The sequence below is a fragment of the Xenopus laevis genome, chromosome 9_10L (genome assembly GCF_017654675.1).
Source record: "Xenopus laevis strain J_2021 chromosome 9_10L, Xenopus_laevis_v10.1, whole genome shotgun sequence".
Lineage (NCBI taxonomy): Eukaryota > Metazoa > Chordata > Amphibia > Anura > Pipidae > Xenopus > Xenopus laevis.
The window spans coordinates 94470139-94492154 of record NC_054387.1 but is presented as its reverse complement, the minus strand read 5'-3'; the positions used below and the strand labels follow the sequence as shown (position 1 = coordinate 94492154).

General features: G+C 37.7%; 1 protein-coding gene across 3 annotated transcripts in view; it reads right to left on the bottom strand.

Annotated features, from left to right (window-relative positions):
• The window catches only part of XB5885669.L (putative methyltransferase DDB_G0268948 L homeolog), a 43977-nt gene that overhangs the window by 9781 nt on the left and 12180 nt on the right, over window positions 1-22016 (bottom strand). For all 3 annotated transcript variants that reach the window (XM_018236244.2, XM_041576476.1, XM_041576477.1), the window contains exons 2-6: window positions 21666-21800; window positions 14015-14175; window positions 12875-12977; window positions 7394-7504; window positions 5275-5375 (exon numbers count right to left, since the gene is read on the bottom strand). In XM_018236244.2, coding sequence (XP_018091733.1) covers window positions 5275-5375; window positions 7394-7504; window positions 12875-12977; window positions 14015-14175; window positions 21666-21776 — 587 coding nt within the window. In that variant the 5' untranslated portion in view covers window positions 21777-21800. The remainder of the gene's footprint in view (window positions 1-5274; window positions 5376-7393; window positions 7505-12874; window positions 12978-14014; window positions 14176-21665; window positions 21801-22016) is intronic.

The following is a 22016-nucleotide window of genomic DNA, read 5'->3' as shown; positions in this document are numbered from 1 at the left end:
AAGTATCTGGCATTTAGAGGCTCCAAAATGAAGTTAGCTCATACAAATAGTTCTGTGGGTAACTTCAGCTAATGAAAAATCAACACATTGACTGCATTTTTGTGGGGTAAAAAACACAGAAATATTGGTTTACCCCCCAAAACCATATATTTTTGGAAAAGGACACATTCTACCGAATCTAAAATGGGTACCCATGCCTTTCTGCTCCAAACGACTGAGTCGCAAGGCTTTCCCAAAAATGGCAGTTTTGGTGAAATACCTGAAATTGCCTCAAAGCTTAAACTTCCCAGCATTGTATCGTCCATGTATCATTACCAGCATAAAGGCATCCTAAATATGAATGCCGGGGGTCTACTTAACAGTTTGATACCCAATAAACATAGATTTACGCAAACTATGTGGCATACAGAGACCCCCAAATCCACATAGGGGATATGAATTTTCACGTATGACACTCTGGCTACTACAACATAGCACCCAATGAGAGCCCCTAACAATATGCAGACCCTAGAAAACCATATATTTTCCGAAAGTACACAGTCTGACAAATCTAAAGCATGTAAAGACATCTTTCTACTGCAAACTATCAAACCGCAAAGCAATGCTAAACATAACGCTTTTTATGAAATTTCTGAAAATAGTCACAAAGCAAGCATTTTACCCCATTATATACCCCATATTTTGTAACGTACCAGCAAAAGTCATCGTAAATATGAACGCCAGGGCTGTACTGAACAGTTTGATCCCTGATATGAAAAGATTTACCAAACTAGGTGGCATACAGAGACGCCCAAATGAAAATAGTACAAATGAATTTTCACATATGACACTCTGATTGCTACAATACAAGCACCTGGTATGTGCATTATGCACCATAAGACCCCCTAACAGTATGAAGACCTTAGAAACCCATATATTTTCCGAAAGTACACATTCAGACGGATCTAAAGCAAGTAATTACATCTTTCTACTGCAAACTACCAAACCGCAAAGCAATCCTAAACATAACGCTTTTTATGAAATTTCTGAAAATAGTCACAAAGCAAGCATTTTACCCCATTATATACCCCACATTTTGCAACGTACCAGCAAAAGTCATCCTAAATATGAACGCCAGGGGTGTACTGAACAGTTTGATGCCTGATATGAAAAGATTTACCAAACTAGGTGGCATACAGAGATGCCCAAATGAAAATAGTACATATGAATTTTCACATATGACACTCTGACTGCTACAATACAAGCACCTGGTGTGTGCATTATGCACCATAAGACCCCCTAACAGTATGAAGACCCTAGAAACCCATATATTTTCCGAAAGTACACATTCAGACGGATCTAAAGCAAGTAATTACATCTTTCTACTGCAAACTACCAAACCGCAAAGCAATCCTAAACATAACGCTTTTTATGAAATTTCTGAAAATAGTCACAAAGCAAGCATTTTACCCCATTATATACCCCACATTTTGCAACGTACCAGCAAAAGTCATCCTAAATATGAACGCCAGGGGTGTACTGAACAGTTTGATGCCTGATATGAAAAGATTTACCAAACTAGGTGGCATACAGAGACGCCCAAATGAAAATAGTACATATGAATTTTCACGTATGACACACTGACTGCTACAATACAAGCACCTGGTATGTGCATTATGCACCATAAGACCCCCTAACAGTATGGAGACCCTAGAAAACCATATATTTTCCGAAAGTACACATTCAGACGGATCTAAAGCAAGTAATTACATCTTTCTACTGCAAACTACCAAACCGCAAAGCAATCCTAAACATAACGCTTTTTAAGAAATTTCTGCAAATAGTCACAAAGCAAGCATTTTACCCCATTATATACCCCACATTTTGCAACGTACCAGTAAAAGTCATCCTAAATATGAACGCCAGGGGTGTACTGAACAGTTTGATGCCTGATATGAAAAGATTTACCAAACTAGGTGGCATACAGAGATGCCCAAATGAAAATAGTACATATGAATTTTCACGTATGACACACTGACTGCTACAATACTAGCACCTGGTATGTGCATTATGCACCATAAGACCCCCTAACAGTATGAAGACCCTAGAAACCCATATATTTTCCGAAAGTACACATTCAGACGAATCTAAAGCAAGTAATTACATCTTTCTACTGCAAACTACCAAACCGCAAAGCAATGCTAAACATAACAGTTTTTATGGAATTTCTGAAAATAGTCACAAAGCAAGCATTTTACCCCATTATATACCCCACATTTTGTAACGTACCAGCAAAAGTCATCCTAAATATGAACGCCAGGGGTGTACTGAACAGTTTGATGCCTGGTATGAAAAGATTTACCAAACTATTTTGCACACAGAGACCTCCAAATGGTTATATAGCAGACAAAATTTTCATGGTCAAAATGAAGTAACAAAGAACAAAGCGAAATGGTATAAAATCACTAAAATCCAACAAAACCGCAAAAATCAATGCTTTTTTTTTTCCGCCTACTGTAATCAGCAGTCAGAATCAATGGTTGAATATTTTAGCATGGCCAAATAAGTTTTACAGACAGAAACAGGGGAACAACACCATTGCACAGCTGAAAATGTAATAAAATGGCTAAACATGCAATAAAATGGCTAAAAATGCACAAAAATCACCAGAATTGCAGTATAATCACCAAAATAACATACAAAAGGTATTGCGCAGTGCAATTAGCAAATACGCTATTCGCAATGGCAATAAAACAGTTTTTTCAGGCAAAAAAAAACAGACGATGCGATAAAAACAAAAAAACAAAGACACAACATAGTGTAAGTGTGTATGTGTGTGTAGAACTGACCAATTGCATGTTGTGTGCGTGTGCAAGCGTGTGGGGGTGCTGTGAATGTGTGTGACCCCCCTGATCCCCCAAAAATGTATGTGATTGTGTGTAAGTGTGAATGTAAGTGTGTAATGGGAAAATAAGTGTGTGTTTGTGTGTGTTTGTGTGTGTTTGTGTGTGTGGATGGGCACTAACCTGGGAGTAGTAGGGTCCAGATCGTCCAGGAGAGCTGCAGGCAGAGCTGGCACCGTCCTCTTCTGATGATCCGGTAAAAGGGGCGGAGCTTAGCGGCCAGGAAGTGCAGGCAGCAGCATAGCACGTCCATTCCACGTGCTGCTGCTGCCTTTGGGGCCCCTGGGCTATAGAGCCTCAGGGGCCACTCATTCCCTGCCTAGGCTTGTTGCCTGGGGGCTGGGGAATGAGTCTGAACAGAGCGAGCAGCTTTACAAGCCGCTCCTCTGTTCACAGAGTGCAGGCAGCAGCAGAGCACGTAGATTTCACGTGCCTGCTGCTGCCTAGGGGCCCCTGGGCGATCGCGACCCAGGGGCCCCTTGTTCTTCACCTAGGCTCGTTGCCTAGGGGCTGGGGAACCGGTGGATAGCACTTAGAACGGAGCGAGTGACTTTACAAGTCGCTCCTCCGTTCTGAAAGTGCAGGCAGCAGCAGGGCACATATATTGCACGTGCCTGCTGCTGCCTTGGGGCCCCTGGGCGATCGCGCCTCAGGGGCCACTCGTTCCCAGCCCCTGCTCGTTGCCTGGGGGCTGGGGAACGAAAAGGAACGGAGCAAGCGGCTTGAAAAGCCGCTCCTCCGTTCCCTAACCCTGAAATGCTGCAGAACGTAGAATCTACGTTCTGTGGCATTTCAAGTGTCATTCCCACAGAACGTAGATTCTACGTGGGGTGGCACTTAAAGGGTTAAAGACTCCAATAGGCAGATTTATCAATATGTGAGCTCACCTCAGATAAACGTACCTACTTTCTGCTTGTTCCTATGGTATTTTTAGCCATATTTACCAAATGGTGAACTCTTAACTTTCACCCACTGATAAATATGATTCTAAAAATCCCATAGGAATGAAAAGTGAGTGAGTTTTTTCCTGTGGTGAGCTCACATCTTACATTTTGATTTGCCCCTAAAAATGTTGTTTAGTTGTATAGGGTCCACAACTGTCCTGGGGCCTAGCAATTCTGGTTAGGTTATTTTGACTAAACAAGGCCGCATAAATAATTATTTTGGCTTAGCAACACTGACTGGACTTTAGCTGAACTATGTACACCTGCAATTGGAAGAAGGTTATTTTCCATAGTTAACGTTATCAGGAACAAAAAAACAGGATATGTAAAACTTTTGCCAAGACAAAACAGGATTCAGCTAAGGATAACATTTTTTTTAATGTATGAAGTGGTGTACAATAATAGTGTTATTTATCCAGTTCTGTTATTTTACCAATTAATTATTGAACACCACCCTGAAATCCATTACAAGTTAAAGGGGTTGTTCACCTTTGAGTTAACGGTTAGTATGATGTAGTGATTGATATTCTGAGACAATTTGATATTCGTTTTCATTATTTGTGTTTTTTGAGTTATTTAGCTTATTAATTAGCAGCCCTCCAGTTTGCAGTTTCAGTAATCTGGTTGCTAGGGTCAAAATGACCCTAGCAACCATGCATTGATTTGAATAAGAGACTGGAGTATGAATAGGAGAGGCCTGAATAGAAAGATGAGTAATCAAAAATAGCAATAACAATACATTTGTAGGCTTACAGAGCATTTGTTTTTATATGGGGTCAGTGACCCCCATTAGAAAGCTGGAAAGAGTCAAAAGAAGAAGGCAAATAATTAAAAAAAAATATAGAAAATAAATACTGAAGACCAACTGAAATGTTGCTAAGAATTTGCCATTCTATAACATACTAAAAGTTAACCACTCCTTTAAAAGTGGAAATATTGCTATATACAGGGGCCGATTCACTAACTTCGAGTGAAGGATTAAAGTAAAAAAACTTCGAATTTCGAGTTTTTTTTGTGCTCCTCGACTATCGAATTGGCATAAATTCGCCTGAGTAGAATGATTCTAATAGATCGAGCGCAAAAACGCTGCGACTATTCGCCCATTCGATAGTCGAAGTACTGTCTCTTTTAAAAATACTTTGACTGCCTACTTCGCCACCTAAAACCTACCGAATTGCTTTAAAAGCCTTTGGGATAGTCCCATAGGCTTGTTTTCCAAGTTTTTGATCGAATAAAAAGGCATTCGATCGAATGAAAATCCTTCGAGCGAATATTCGATCGAGCGCCTATTCGCCTGGCGAATATTCGCCAATTCGACTATTCGCCAGCGCGTAAATTCGCCCGAATTGCCTATTCGATTCTATTCCCCAGTCGAATTTCGAGGGATTTAACCCCTCGAAATTCGACCCTTGATGAATTTGCCCCTAAATGTCATTCCTTGTAGTTACCTCTGCTTGTCGGTATAGGGTATTACATCAAAAATTTCCTTATAACCAGATCTGACAAGTTGAACTTTTTCATTTACATATGGAGACAGAGCATCTTGCACCTGAAAAAAAAATAAAGTCAGAAGTTTGTTGTGAATAGAACCACTCAATCTATCTATAAAATAAGCAACAGGGTGCTTTAAAGTTTCCTGTCCCATCCATCGAGTGGGGAAAAGGGCACTCTTGGCCCGGACAAGTTCTGGTCAGAAGGGGGTCCTGGGCCATATCTCAAAGTTACATAAATTGTGTAATTTACATATATACATATGCTAAAAGTTGCACAATTTAAATAACTTCTATGACTTGCCCTAAGTTATGTAAGTTTCCAGGCAAGGCCAGACGTGGCGTTTTTATGTTGCGTTTTTAAAAAAGCTCAGTCGGGCAAAAATACGCACAAACTGCACTACCACTTAAACTAATGGAAAACGCACTATGGCAATTCTCACAGGGCACTTGCAAGTTGAAATCTGCCATGGGACGCCAGTATTGGCGTTTTTTAGCAGAAACGCCAATACGTCAAGAAACGACCAAATCAATAGACTCTATGGGATCTGCAAGTTTGAAACCACACTTTACGTAAATACGCAGCGTATTTTAAATATGGCATCCAAATTCTCACAAGATAAATGAAGCATATACGTCTTTACGGCTGGTGACGTAATTACGTTGTGTATTGACGATCATCCCTGCTCCATTTTGCATGTAAATAGTTTTTCTATTTCTAAATAGATTTTCTATTTCCAGCTAGTGGAATTATGCGGAACGAGAACAATGAGAAGTGCATGTTGGGAAAAGAAACCTACGTGCTGAAAAATGCATGGAAAATGCATGTTGGCGGTCGCGTGTGGTTTCAGTGGTGTATTTACACCTGACGGAGCTTTTTGAAAAACGCTACGTAAAAACGACATGTCAGGCCTTGCCCTTACATGGAATCTTATGTCAATGCAATGGCAGAACAGTGTGACAAGGGCAGGACAGACTGTAGGGTATAAACTTATCGCAACTCCCCTGACCACCAATGAATTAAAAAAGAACCTAAAGTAAATTACAATGACCCCCCAATTAATGGACTGACTTATGAATTACAAAGTTAAATCAAAGTTTTATATAGTGAATAAAGTACCCCCCCCTTGTAAAATATAAGGATATTATATTACCAAGGAGTTCCACGACCATATAAAAGCACCAAAGGCCTATCAATCTTTTGGCCAAGCAAAACCTACAACATACCTAACTGCTAGCTGACTGTGTAGCACACACAAGGAACATGGTCAACGTGTTGGTTCTATGCACTTGTGTTTCTAGGAGGGACCAGATAATTAACTTGTATGGGGCCCAATGTTTCTGATAGTGGCCCTGACCACATTTATGCATTCCACTGTGTGTTAACCAAATAGTTTTGTTTGCATTTTTAGTTCCACTATAACTGGGTGACAAAGAATGTAGATCTTCTGGGAATAAAATTGCAGCCTGGTTGTAGAATCTTAGTAAAACAATATCAGTCTGTAATAAAGCAAAGGTTTTTTGAATGTCAAATTTAAAGCAATCAAACTCTTGACTGTAAGTCAAGAAACTAGATAAGGCTTCAGTTATATCTCTCTTTTTATGGTGACTATCCTCACACTATCCCAGCCCTTCGGGAATTGAGAAATATCATACAGATTGTATGTGTTTTAAAAAGGTCATGTATCTACATATATCATTTTTTATTTTTTAGTAGTTGTTATCCCCGCTATGTCCTATTTCCAAAGGTCTGTACCTCAATTGCCATGATTTATGCACAAACCTCACACATATCTGCCTTGATGAAAAGGAACCGACTGTATGGTATTTTTCTAATAATATGTTAAAAGTGGGAGAATTTTGTATAGAAAATAGTATATATATTATATATATTTATTATTACAAAGAAAATCAAAATTATTTAGTTAAAATGGGAGCTAAGCATTCTGTTTTCAGATAAGGGACCAAGGCCTGTAATACATTACTTTTTTGTTATAGAAATCCTAAAGTTTTTCAATACATTATTTCACAACATAGTACTGCATTTTAGTAAAAGGTAATGAACTTCTCTTCTTACCTCCTTCATGACCTGTGTAAGCTGCTGCGATCGGTCTTTGTAATGGACCTCCATATCTGGAAGATAGGTATAAAAAGCAAGGCAACCATGGGGCTTCAGTACTCGGTCAACCTAAAATTAATTTTTTTTAATTAATTAACAGGCAGTAGTTCACAAAATAGGAAAAAACTGCATTTTATCCCTGCTGCATACCATGTATAATAATTCTTCTACTTTAAAGGACAGTACATTAACTTTTTTAAGTTAAGATTATGCTAAACATACTTGTATATTTCTTTAATCATGAAAACTCACAAGAACCAAACATGGAGTAGCTTCAATTTACCTGTTTAGTGCAAGTAAAAATAAAAAAAACACAGATTTTATGTGATTTAAACAATAGGCAGAAAGTATGTTCAGTACAAATCCTACTCATGTTGCACAAGGGGTTATACTTCCCATTTAGTTATAAGCATGCAAAAAGCAGTTGAAATGATCCATCTATCAATATACTATCAGTGTACTAAATAATGTGTTGCCAATGACAGGTACTGTTGCTATTAGGTAGATATGTCTTGGAGAAGTCATTTGACATTAGTTTCATATGCAGTTAGTTTTACATTTAAATCAATGGGAAACAGCTACTGACAGCTATGGGCATTTTGATTGCTATGCCTTTTTCGTAGAGAACTAAAATGACTTGTCCTTAAAGCAAATGGAAATAACACACAAATATAAATTCTCCACAGGCAAAAATAAACAAGAACCTTGTATGCATTTGGGTCATGAGAGTCCTAGGATTATGCAGACCTCAGAAAACCATATATTTTTAGAAAGTACACAATCTGGCAAGTCTCTATAAATATTTCTTATTTTCTCCAAACTTCCAACTGTAAATGTGTTAGCATTTTTTTGTATGACATTTCTAAATATTGCAAAAAAAAAAAAAATAGCACTAAAAATGTAATAAGATATTGAAATGAGATGGCAGTTACGCAAATCACTTTTTAGGACAAAGACAGTTTAAGAATTTATATGCATGTTTATATGTATATATTTGTTGAATTGTGTGTTGTAAATGTTTAAATACCCACGGATTGGTATCAGTTGTCCTGTAACCCCTAGAATTCTGGAACTTCCTTAGCTGCAGCAAGAGCATAATCCAACTATTGAACGGTCTTCTGCACAACTTAATGCACACATTCAAATTTTTCAGTTCCAACCACTTTAATTGTCCCTGTTTATGAACTAATACCTAAGTGTTAGAGGCATCTTTCATGTCTTTAAATTAGAACTAAACCCTAAAAATTAATGTGGCTAAAAATGCCATATTTTATATACTGAACTTATTGCACCAGCCTAAAGTTTTTACTTCTCAATAGCAGCAATGATCCAGGAATTCAAACTTGTTACAGGGGGTCACCATCTTGGAAAGTGTCTGCTCAGTGGACTCTGAGCAGCTATTGAGAAGCTAAGCTTAGGGGTTGTCCCAAATCATCAAGCAGAAAATGAGGTTGGCCTGTAATATGAGCTGATGCTACAATGTTGATTATTACATTCTGATGCTAGTTGCATTGGTTTCTGAGCTGACATGTAGAAATTATCTGTATTTATTACTAATCAGCCTTATACTGTGACATCGTCGGTCCCTAAGCTCAGTAAATGACAGCAGCACAGAGCATGTGCAGTGAATCAGCAGAAAAGATGGGGAGCTACTGGGGCATTTTGGAGGCACAGATCATTACTGCTAAAGGGCTGTGGCTGCCTTGGGCTGATACAGAAGTCCAAAACATAATATAGAACATTTCTAGCCTACTTCTTTAGTCATATTTAAAGGGGAAGTAAAGTCTAAAATAGAATTGACTGTATTTTGTATACTAAACATAAACATGAACTTACTGCACCACCTAATCAAACAAATGACTTATGCTTTCAAAGTTGGCTACAAGGGGTTGTCATCTTGTTACTTTGTTAAACATGTTTGCAAGACCAAGACAGTGCACATGCTCAGTGTGGTCTGGGCTGCTTAGGGATCATCATAAATTATCAAAACAGCACAAGTCAAATAATATCTGCCAGAATTTGATATAGCAAGACTGATTAATAATCAGAATATGCAGACTGCACTGGGTCCTGTGTAATCTAATCTGATGTGGATTTTATAGTTTTTGTATTGTTTAATACAAACTTTCTCCAACTCTGCAGAACCAGTGGCTGCAGCAAAATAATCCTCCAATTAGAATCCCAGTTTATCTGTTTAAATCTGGCTCCATGATCTTTGTCCCTGCAGCTGGAGTTGGAAACAGTAAAGGGGAAGTAAAGGCAAAAATAAAATCCAATACAAATCTCTACACAGCCGCCGACTGCTCTACAGGGAAACAAACAAAGCTGCTTGAGTTCTGTATGGCTGGGAAGTAAGGTGGGGGCTCCCCCTGCTGTTCATAAGTATGATTGTTTCCCTGCAGAGCAGTTAGGGAACGTCTGACAATTCCTATTCACAGCAGTAAATGAAGGGAGAATTTCACTGCATACAGTCAGGTTTCTTATAAAAACAGTACACATTTTTTAATCAAAGTATATTGGAGATAGGTTTCTTTTTCATTCAAGAAAGTAAAAATGGGATTTTCATTGCCTTTACATGCCCTTTAAGAAGAATTCCATAGGCCTCCCTCCAAACTGTTCCTGGGATTGTGCAATTGATCGAATTTCTGGCTTAGTTCCTCCTAAGGGTAGAACCTACCCTCTGTCTGAAGCTAAGTAGGGGAACAATTACACCTATAAGAGGACAACAAGTGCTGCAATTTACAGTGGTAATCATTGCCTGAGTCAGATGTTTTGTAAGGTATGAATTAGTATGGCCACTACCAATTCCTCCAAATTAGATCACAATTTCTTAAAACACACAAGGATTGTTTATTCAAATTGTATTAAAAAGAAGAGAAAGAACCTTTTTGAAATGTTTCGTTGCTTAAAAAACACCTCCTCCGCCTTCCTTTTGAGACCAGTTCATTAATTTCACAAATTTTATAAACCACTTCTTAATTAATGTTGTCAGAGATCATAAGTATAAGTGTCATCAATTGATTATAAATTAATTGATAAATTGTGAACCATAAATTAATTTAAAACAATGTTAACTTAACCCAAGTAGTAAAGTGCAAGTGCTTGGTCCTTAAACATATATCACAATTCAATATGCAACCATTAGTTGCTGACACTTGATTAAATTAATTAGTTTGTGATTACAAAGTGTAAGTGCTTCAAGATGGCTATAAATTAATTAATAAATTATAAACACAATTACATATAACAAGAACAGAATCATTTAATAAATTATAAAGTGCAAGTGCTTAGTCCTTAATTATCCAGCTCAATTAATTTTCTATTTCCTTATATATCAGTTCATAAATTTATAAAGTGATCTGTGCTTCAAAAATAAAAAAAATTGGTATAAAAATTCAATTGTGGGAATGGTTATCTGTCTCTCATGTCGCTCTTTTGTTTATAACCAGGAAATTGATATAATATAGTTGGTGGAGTTACTCCCATAGAATCTAACTCATTTGTTTCTAGTCCCTCGGAGTACCAAAAAGTGGGAGGAAGGTCAGGGACTGGAGGGCTGCGGTCTCAATATTAATCTTCCTTAATCTTAGTTAGAAGAGACCGTTCTACAAAAACGCAAACCCAACATACCTTAGAAAGGAAAATAGGATAAGATAAAAGAAAGGTAAGGATGAGCGTTAAAAATTGCTTCCGCAAATCTCCAAACAAAAATAAGTTTTAAAAGAATAAGAGTCAAGTCTTTGGAATTTCAGCACAGACCCCTTGTGTAAGAAGATTACTTGACAAAGCTGTCTTTCATGATTGCATAATCCAATTTTGAAGATTGCAGGCCCATAAGATGTAGAGCATGTAAAAATGTATACCTTAAAATACAGTATGTTTGCTTTATACGGTAATAATAATGCATCATTAATATAATCATATGCAGATTTATCTGCTAAGATATTTGGACATGGTTAACATTGCATGCTATAATTTTTTGTCTATCTTTTAGTTGGTCAAGACAATCATGGCAGTTTTGATTTTTAACAAAATAATGTTACACTGAAAAGTGTTAGAGCAAATGCACTGACGTTAATGAAGTTTACAATAATGGGTCTTGTTTGGTACTGAGTCCCATTGTGCTGAAGCAGTGTTTCTTTTCTTAGAAAAATTGGGTGAAGAGGTACTGGCCACTATGGATTTGAATGAAACAGCAGGTTCACAAATTTGAGACCTACTTGCATTTACTTGCCCTAAAATTGAGTAGCACATGGGAGAGAGGGAAAAAAGGGACCAGGGATTGCCCCCTCAGCAGAACCAGCAGAAGCATGGCCCTGGCAAGCAAATGTCATGCATGGCCAAAATTTGCCAACAGGGCATTGGTGTTTCAGTCTTGGGTTGCCCACTACTCCTGCCTCCACTCTGCACCGCTGCTACAAGTTCCTACTACAGGCTCTGGAGGGTAGAGCTGAGGGGAACTACATGCTCATCAATTCTGGCCATCCATCAACTTTGGTAGATATTTTGCAAAAGGTAAGGCAGCGAGTAAGGTGCTGGCTGACCACAACGCCTCCTGTTAAGCACCCAGTGATGGCTCACCCAGTCTCTCAGCCTGAATTCTTCCAAATAAAATGTGAAAAGCAAACACAAGTATGATCCCATGCAGCTGTTGCAGACTAAAAATGTGTTGTAAGTCTCTATGCCTAACTACTAATGTGGCTGTATGCCTGATTTTTTTTTTTTAAATACAGTGAAAGTAGAGTTTTAGCCATTTAAAATATATTAAGGTCAAATGTTGAAATGGTGATGTATCTGTGAGAACAGAATGCAAACAATTTTGTGAGGGAAGGGAAGGGAATTTTTCTTTCCTGATTGCTACATTTGTAAGTAGCTGTGAGAAGATAAATCTTGGGTGTGGCCTGGAATGCAATTCTTGCTCTGCCTGATAAATAGGACCTTTCCAGGCAAACTTCAGCTTAGCAAACAAGCAGAGAGACATTTTAGAGACTTTAAATACAACAAAAATAGAATTATTTGTTTTAAATGAGTGGTATAACAGAAAAGAGGCCATTGCAAGAAAGAAGTAAAGTTGGTGTTGCTTCAAACTGGCACGTTTCTAAAAGAGTCAATAGGAATAGCCTCTAACAACTTCATTTAATTTTTTATTTTCCCAGTTAATTAAAACATTCAAGATGTTCAGCCTAATTGAAAGTGAGAAAAAAAGTTGACACACAAACTAAAATCCCATTTTCCTAATTTTCAACGAGGATGGACTGTTTTAATAAACTGTGAAAATTACATTTTCGTAGTATCCAATATAGATACACTTTGATACGAATTTAAAAATCGGTAACAGGTTAAAGATGGTTCCATTTGTCAGTAAAATTTATTGTTCTTAAATAAAATTATTACATGTCTTTATTATTGCAAAACAAAAGTATCAGATTACTTAATTACCTCTTTCAGAAACTTTTCAATATTAAACCAGTGGACAGCAGCACATGCAGTTATCAGATCTACAGATGCATCCTGTACTGGTAGTTCCTCAGCTGCACATGCCCTACAAACATATAAAGTTGTTAGTCTATATTTCATTTTTTTATTATTAATTTTGAGTTTTAAAAAACTCTTTAAAAAAGTAGAATGTTTTATGTTCCTAATTAAGTGTGACCCACAACCCCACAAAATCAACAGAGGGGGCCCCTGAAGTTATACTCCTGGGTACTGACATGTTCAGGGGACATTTTCTATTTAATTTTATGCATAAAAAATATGTTCCCATATATAACACTACGTTATTCTACAACAGTTTCTCTAGGTATTCTAAGCATCAGTGTCATAACTTCTGGCCTAGGCCCCACAAAAATTACTTTTTTTAGGGAGGCCTTACTCCCACTCTAGTTATTCACACAGCTCCCTCAAACAAGCTGTTCACTGGCTTTGTGCCGTATATAAGCTTAAGTGGCAGAGGGTGTTAGGGGGTGGACTATGATCCTGTGGGCCTCCCCACTGCTATATAGTAGTTATGTCAGTGCTAACCGTTGCACAACAGAAAATGTCCCTAATTTGAAAGGGCACATTCAAAAATTGCTTCAGTTTATAACTTTATTTGACAAAATCAGCTGGTAGTTTAAAAAAAAAAAAAAGCACTAATAAGGCCTCATCAAGAATATGCAACATATTCCCCTATGTTGTACAATAAATGAGTGTACACATCAAGCATACAGAATACATACAAAAAACAACAAATAATACAATAAGTAAAGAGGGCCCTGCCAAAAGAGCTTACAGTGTGAATTGATATGGTGTATGAAACATAAGGTATGGGTAAAACATAACTAAGATGTTGGCGTCCCCTCATTTACCCATAAGAGCCGATTCTGCTGTAGCTGCTATAATGGACCAGCCCAAACCACCCGTGAGTTATACATGGTATTGGCCGTTTAACTCAAAGTTCAATCGCCCTGCCTAATAGATCTAAAAAGAACAAGCACCTGACGTGCGTTTCGCTTGCTCAGGGAGCTTTGTCAAAGGCATAATGATGACTAATAATAGAACAAATATAAATGAAAAATGAAAGTTTTAGATGTAACTTACTTGTAGACCAAGTTTGGAAAACCATCTGCATGTTTGGCCTCTTCTATTTGGGCCTCACTTATATCTGTCCCCAAAACATTTTGAAAATAAGGAATCAGAGATCTTGAACTTTGCCCAGTTCCACAACCAACATCTACTGCGAGTCCAAAGGGTTTTTTTAGCTGCAAAAGAAGAGAAAAGTTTCAAGAATATTTATACAATTGAATATATATCAGTAATGACTAGGGGAATAATAGTCAATGGTAATATATATATATATATATATATATATATATATATATATATATATATATATATATATATATATATATACATATACACACACACAATTATATAATGATATATGCAGTTATAATTATATACACAATGGGTAATTTATTATGCCCTGGGGTGCAGGTGCAAGTGTAAGAGCACTAAGGAGTGCCCAATACTGAGCACTTATGCCCTTGGGAATGATGATCTCTTTACTGAGTGACGAATCAGGGGCCGTGTCCATACTGCCTACCCCTGCTCTCCATATATATATATATATATATATATATATATATATATATATATATATATATATTTATATATAAATATATATATAAAAAAAAAAATATATATATATATATATATATATATATATATATATATATATATATATATATATATATATATATATATATATATATATATATATAGTCAACTACAAGAGGTCCTCTGCACTCAACCCATTATCAATATATTTAAGACAGCGACATTTTGTGCATACTGCTACTAAAAAATGCCTTACCCTTTAAACAACACAGGGATTGTTTGTCCATATATTGCAATATATTTAAGCTGGCCAACTACGTCAAAGTCATCCCATATCTGGCCAGTCCTACGCTTAATTTTCATCTGATTCATTAAGAATTCAATTGCTTAATTATACATTTTACAAAGGGACTAAGTTTTACCTGCAACTTACTAGCTGCTTTCAAAGTAAAACTCCCAAACTTGGCTGCCCTTTTATTAGACACCAGTGGGATCACCTGACTATAGCTGGGAAGGGTGGGAGCTACAACATGGAGCTGGTCACTGCTCCTGTAAAATGTATAATTAAGCAATTGAATTCTTAATGAATCAGATGAAAATTAAGCGTAGGACTGGCCAGATATGGGATGACTTTGACGTAGTTGGCCAGCTTAATTATAATGTCGCTGTCTTAAATATATTGATAATGGGTTGAGTGCAGAGGACCTCTTGTAGTTGACTATATGTATTTTGTGGTCACACCCTCATTGCACCCCAGCCTAATGGTTTTAAAAAATAGTGGTGAGCACAACTTTCCCTTGTTTGTTATATATATATATATATATATATATATATATATATATATATATATATATATATATATATATATATATATATATATATATATATATATATATATATATATATATATACACACATACACACACACAAAAACAATGTTTGTTTATCTGTTTGGGTATTCGCTATGACAAAATGCAACCAAATTTCTCAGGGACCATCCTCTCATCCACAAAAATATCAGCAGGTACTTTTGGTTCCAAAAACATGGGGCCCCCACATGCAATGGCCCTCCATTGAGGAAATGGCATGGACATGGAATGAAAGAAAACTTTTCAGGGGCCATGTTCTCATTCATGAGGAACATCAGTCCCTCCACCCACAATGGTCTGAGATTCCCTCACCAATTAGATTTAGCATTCCATATGGTATGGCTAAAGGTAACATTATTAACTGGGAAAGACTTTTCACAGGGTTAGACACAGAAGGAAAATGGAATATCTTTAAACTGCTGCTTAAATGGGTGGTTCATCTTCAAATTAACTTTTAATATGTTATAGAATGTCCAATTCTAATCAACTTTTTCTTTTTTTAGATTTAGTTTAGTTTTTTATTATTTGCCTTATTCTTCAGACTCTTTCCAGATTTCAAATGGGGGTCACTAACCCCATCTGAAAACAAATGTTCTACAAGGCTACATATGTATTGTTATTGCTATTTTTTATTATTTATCTTTCTATTTAGGACTTTCTAACTGGAGAGCTGCTGAATAAAAAGTTAATTAGCTGAAAAACCTCAAATAATAAAAAATGAAAACCAATTGCAAATTGTGTCAGAATATCACTCTACATCATACTAAAGTTAACTCAAAGGTGAACAACCCCTTTAACAAAACCAAATGTATTTTTTAAAATATATTTTTAAACATTAAAAAAAAAAAAGCAGGAAAGTTTACTTTTTAACAGTCCCAGCTCTACTAATGAGTAACTCAGGAGTTAGTGCTAAAGAGAACATGTGAAAATTAACCAAAGTCCAGAAACAGATCTTATTCATCCCAGGGCATTAAAAGAGGTCAGCTCTGCAATTGGCAAACCATTCAACTTGAACTGAAGAAGCTGCTCGGATGAGTAGTGAAACGTCTTCAATGATTACTCAGCAAGTCCAGTTGTTTTAGAATTACTTATATTAGACATTCCACTTAACTTTCCAGGATTTCTTGAGGTCTGGAATGATGCAGAGAGATTGGCAAATTGCTAATATAGTGCCATTTTTTCAAAAATGGATCCCTTTCTCAGCCTGAAATCTATAGGCCTGTTAGTTTGCATTAGCGGTACAATAATATGTTTGGTTTCATGCACAATAAATCTTGCCTGACAAGCTCAACCTTATTAAACCATTTAAAACACTACGAAAGCACCTATAAATAGCTTTTTAGGTTTTATACCCAGCCAGTGCTCCAGTTCTGAGAAAAATGCACCGGCCCATGGAAAAACTGTTATTATTGCACAACTATGACAATGTTGTCTCCCTCACTTACCCTAACTGTTCTATCTCAACCCCCCCACAAGTCACTCCTGCAAGTGACTGCTCTGTGATGCATAAATCTTTCCCCATATTTGCAGTTCCTATTTTGGATACTGCAGTTCAGTTTTCAAGGAAAACCCAGGAATCCCTGGAATGGCCACCCCAAGATACACACATGTACACCACCTTTCTAGTTTTCAACACCTTTTTGTTTTCAATTACTGCTAACAACTTATTCACATAAGTGCAGTCTTAAATGTACTGAGGTTTTAAACCAGAGGACAGAAACCTGTTGAGTAAAGGCAGTTTCTATCATCCAGGTAACACTCGGAATAACACAGCAGTCATGCTTTCAATTCTACGTTCCCACCTTACTCCCAGCATGCGCAGCAAACACTTTTTTAACCCCTGCTAAACAGTTATTTACATGCAACACAAGCCAGACGCTAGCAGACAAGAAGATTTGGCTAGCGGTCGGGGGCTGAAATCAGCCTACAGATTCTGACAGACTGATTTCTGCCCTGCCTGGCCCTAACCTAAACCTTGTACTTGTGTGTGGTTTATCTTCAATGATGTCCTTCCCCTCTCTATAATCAGATTGCAGCTTTCTTTGTGTTTGTGTTAGCTAATCCTTTGTTGCAAAGTCTCTCCTGGGACCAGCTCCAAAGAAATAATTTACTTGATACATTGTTGCTAGTTTTCTCTTGGGAGCAGTGCCAGATACTCTGTATATTGCTGCATAGATTCTAGCAGCTGCTTGTCTAAAACTAGGCCTTTTTAGATTTAGTACTTAAGTGCCATGCTTCCACTTAAGGGAATACTTTCTTGGTCCTTTATAAATTGCACTACTCAGCCATTGCAATCTAACACTGTGCAGCTTTTACAGTGTCGGACAGGGATACCAAGGGCCCACCAGAGAACTTGATATGAAGGGCCCACCAATCATTGGCGATCCTTTACATTTTGTTCTTGCTGTGTAGGCCCATAGTGGAGAGGTTAATTGACAAAATTTGACTGCTTAATATAGCCTAGTACAGTAGGTACTGGTTTTGAAAGAAAATTTCTAGGCCTATGGTAAACCTTTTATATAGATATATCAAAGCAAGCAGTTTGGCAGCTTCCACAATGACAGGTCCAGGACAAATGCTATGTGGGCAGCTGGGTTTTGTTTGTTGGCTATTGTTACCTTTGTTACTACAAGCTGTGTGAGAATACGGAATATGCAATGAATAAACATTTACTGGCAGACAGGTAGAGAGCACAAAACAGGCCAAACTTCACTATCCCTGCTATTTACATCCCAGCAATAGAAAGGGATTCCTGAAACACTTATCCTGTATGTCCCTTATAATTAACATCTCTGAATTCTCCTGATTATCTGGGGCAGTAAAGGGGACTTCTGTCTTTTCCCTGACCATATTACAGTGTTACAAGCCCATCCCCTCCTCCTGCCTCCTCCACTTCCGCTACCGGGCCTTCACATAATTTAATAGTCCTCCTGCCAAGCAGACAACTCGCAGAAGCAAAACAAATGCCTTGGAATGTACACTCGTCCACATAAAAGCACTTCAATCATCAGCGTGCTGCTTAGATCTTTAGAGTAGTGCACCTTCGGAGGCATTTTTTCTGCAAGCTTTGTTAAACTATTACAACAACGGTTGAGTTCGGGGCCCAACAGGATCGGGGCCCACCGTTTATTTACCGGTTTCCTGGCAGGCCATTCCGACCCTGAGCTTTTAACTAACTGAGGTTTCAATGAAAACTCTATTGGTAAAACAAAGAGTTACTGTTCAGTTTTGTTGAGAAGTGTATGTTGTAATATGATGCCTCTCCTATGAAATGTCTTTATCAAATGTTATAAACCCAGGTACTCCATATAACTCATAGGAAGACCAGATGCTAAACCGCCACAATTTAAATGGAAAACTTCCACTTTTGATAAACAAGACATATTTAGTGAAATGGATTGTATAATGTAACCATTGTGTTGGGGCCTGATGGCTCTTACTGGTGTTGAAGTCAGGACCAAGGAGGAAGCAGTAATACAGACAGGCTGAAACAGTTCAATATACAGTACACAAGAGGTTAGAGGCTCTGAGTAAAATGCAGGCAAAAAGTCAGGGGAAGGTGGCAATCAATGAAGTCAGAATCAAAGCAGAAGGATCAAGAGAATTGGTCAAAAATAGCAACTAAAGCACACCCAGGAACTCAAAGAAACAAGTATTGAACTCACAACCTCTGCTTCCTTTTATTTTGAATTTGGTGCCACGGTGGGTTGACACCACATTCTAGAGTGATGATGTCACTACTCCAGAGATGCAATACATATGAGAACCATGGGCATCACCATCTTGGATGTGCTGAAGAGGAATGGAGTGTTGCCAGAGCCTCCAACAGGACATAGCAGTTTATGCATACTTTGCACAAATCATGTAACTATTTTATCAAATATATCCCCTTTACCTTGCTGAGGTTTAGTATCTAGTTTCCCCTGTGAGTCATATGGAATGCCTTACAGTTGATATTTGATTTTAAGCCCCACCTGTGTGCACCCAATCCACCCATTTTATCTGAATTGTGGGCTGAGCAACAGAATCATAATGATAAACCTTCTCCAGCCTTCAGGTAACCTGCTTTTTGGAATGGTTGGAATGGTAAGGGTGCTGTTTAGGGTGACAAAACCAATTGTCTGTTAATATAAAAATATTGTATTTGGAGCTAAAGATTCCACTGGCTGAGAATATATTTCATGTTTTTGGGGGTGACAATACCCTCTGCCTATCACTGTATAATGTACTGAAGATGTGGGGATATTGTTCTTGGAATAACTGTACCATTATTTATAGTGTATATAAACAAATAAATTTAATCATATAACTGCATGAACACATAAGGCTTTTGTCTCACAAATACAGGGTTCGAATTGTCTGGGCATAAAAAAAATCATGTATGCAAAGGAGTTTTCTGGCATTTGTTGTCCATAGAGAGTGCAATTTCCCATGGGGCATCAAATGCCGGAATTTTTCTTATCCTTAAAGTGAATTGGAGGCTACACGAACAATTTTTGCGTTTTCTCCTTAAACTTACAAGGCAGTTTCTATTTCTTCACTAGTACATACTATTATCCTGAAACAGAGCAGGGGCAGCAGCATAGATACATAGAGCAACATTGACTTCAGGCAGCTGAATCCTTCAGTAGAAGTATAAGGGAGAGAGGTTTGTTACCTAACCATTGTTCTGATGACTTAGACTTGCCTCTGTTTGCATGATATCAGCTGCTGTGAAAAGGGGGAGCAGATTTGATATCACTCCAAATTGCAGTGCAGCAGTAAGGGCTGGGACACACTGGGCGATTTGGGGAGATTTAGTCGCCTGGCGACTTCGGAAAACGAATCGCCGCGTGTGATTAGCGCAGGCGATTTTTCATTTTAGCCAGGCGCAGAGCGAGGGGAGGCATTCGGGGAAGAGAGACTAAATCTCCCCAAATCACCCAGTGTGTCCCAGCCCTAAATAAGACTGAAGAAGACAAATGACTTGCCTTATGTTAAGATTACATATAAAACAATCTACCTGCTCTTTTGAAAATTAATTTTGGTAAAGGGATCTGCTTGATGAGCACTATTGACTGATGTGTTTTAAAAAATGTCTCTGATGTAATTCACTGGCACTCTGCTTTAAAGAAAATGCACTGCCTATATGACTGATCAGCAAAAGACTGGCATGCTTTGCCCCTTTTTTTGTAATTTCTCAGTTTTGCAGTAGATGTGATATATTTGGATTTTGACAAATCATTTGATACAGTGCAGCACAAACAACTGCTTTCTTAACTAAGGGCTTAATGAAATCGTTTGCACATGGATAGGAAACTGGCTACAGGATCAGGTGCAGAGGGTGGTTGTTAATGGTACATTCTCTACTTGGAGTAAGGTTCTTAGTGGGGTCCCTCAGGGCTCTGTATTGGGCCCATTTTACTTTACTTGCTCATTAATGACTTAGGGGAGGGTGTTGTAAGTAATGTATCAGTGTTTGCAGATGACACAAAACGATTCAGTCCAATTCATGCCATCCAGGATGCAGCATCCTTGCATCAGGACCTTGACAAACCAGCAATCTGGGCAGCTAAGTGGCAAATAAGATTCAATGTTGATATATGTAAAGTCATGCACCTGGGATTTAAAAATATCCAAGCCACTTATACCCTTAATGGGACTGTACTAGGCAAATCCATAATGGAAAAGGACCTTGGAGTCCTTGTAGATGATAAACTTGACTGTAGCAAGCAAGCATCAAGGGCAAACAAGGTCTTGAGCTGTATTAAAAGGGGCATAGAGTCATGGGAGGAGGGAGTTGTTCTTCCACTGTACAGAGCGCTGGTAAGGCCCCATCTAGAATATGCCATACGGTTTTGGTCTCCAGCACTCAGACTGGATATTATTGAATTAGAGAGGGTCCAGAGAAGGGCTACTAAGCTGGTAAAAGTTATGGAAAATTTCAGCAATGAAGAAAGACTGGCCAAGTTGTTCACACTGGAGAAGAGGCGCGAAAGGGGTGATATGATAATGATGTACAAATATATATTTAAATTATACAAATTAAGGAATACAGGATAATAAAAAAGATAGCTCAAAGTACAAGTTGATCAAATAACTGGTCTGTTGCCATCTTGGAGTCCAGAAGGATTTTTTTCCCCTCTCTTAGGCAAATTGGAGAAGCTTCAGGAGTTTTTTGCCTTCCTCAGGATCAACTAGCAGTTAGGCAGGTTATATGTTATATATAGACTTGAAAGGTTGAACTTGATGGGTCGGTGTCTTTTATATGTAAGAACACTTACCCTTTTGTCAAGATAATTGAGGATCAGATCTTGGATTTCCTGTGGTGGAGAAATCCTGTATTTTTGGTAGTGTGATGCATGTAATTTCCCCTCAAACAATCGTGTTGCCATCTGGAATATACTGTTGATTCTTAGCTTAAGAGGTGAAACAAGAAACATAGTTACAACATAGTATCATAATGCAACACAAACATACTGTATTAATATATTTAATATAATATAATATATAGGGAAACACAAATATATTTCCAAACATTATCATTGTTGTATGTCTAGTTTTCCAGGTCAAAGCTGTCTGTCTAGTTTTTCAAATTAGGAGAACCAGGCAGGACCCTCCAAGATTGATGCTGT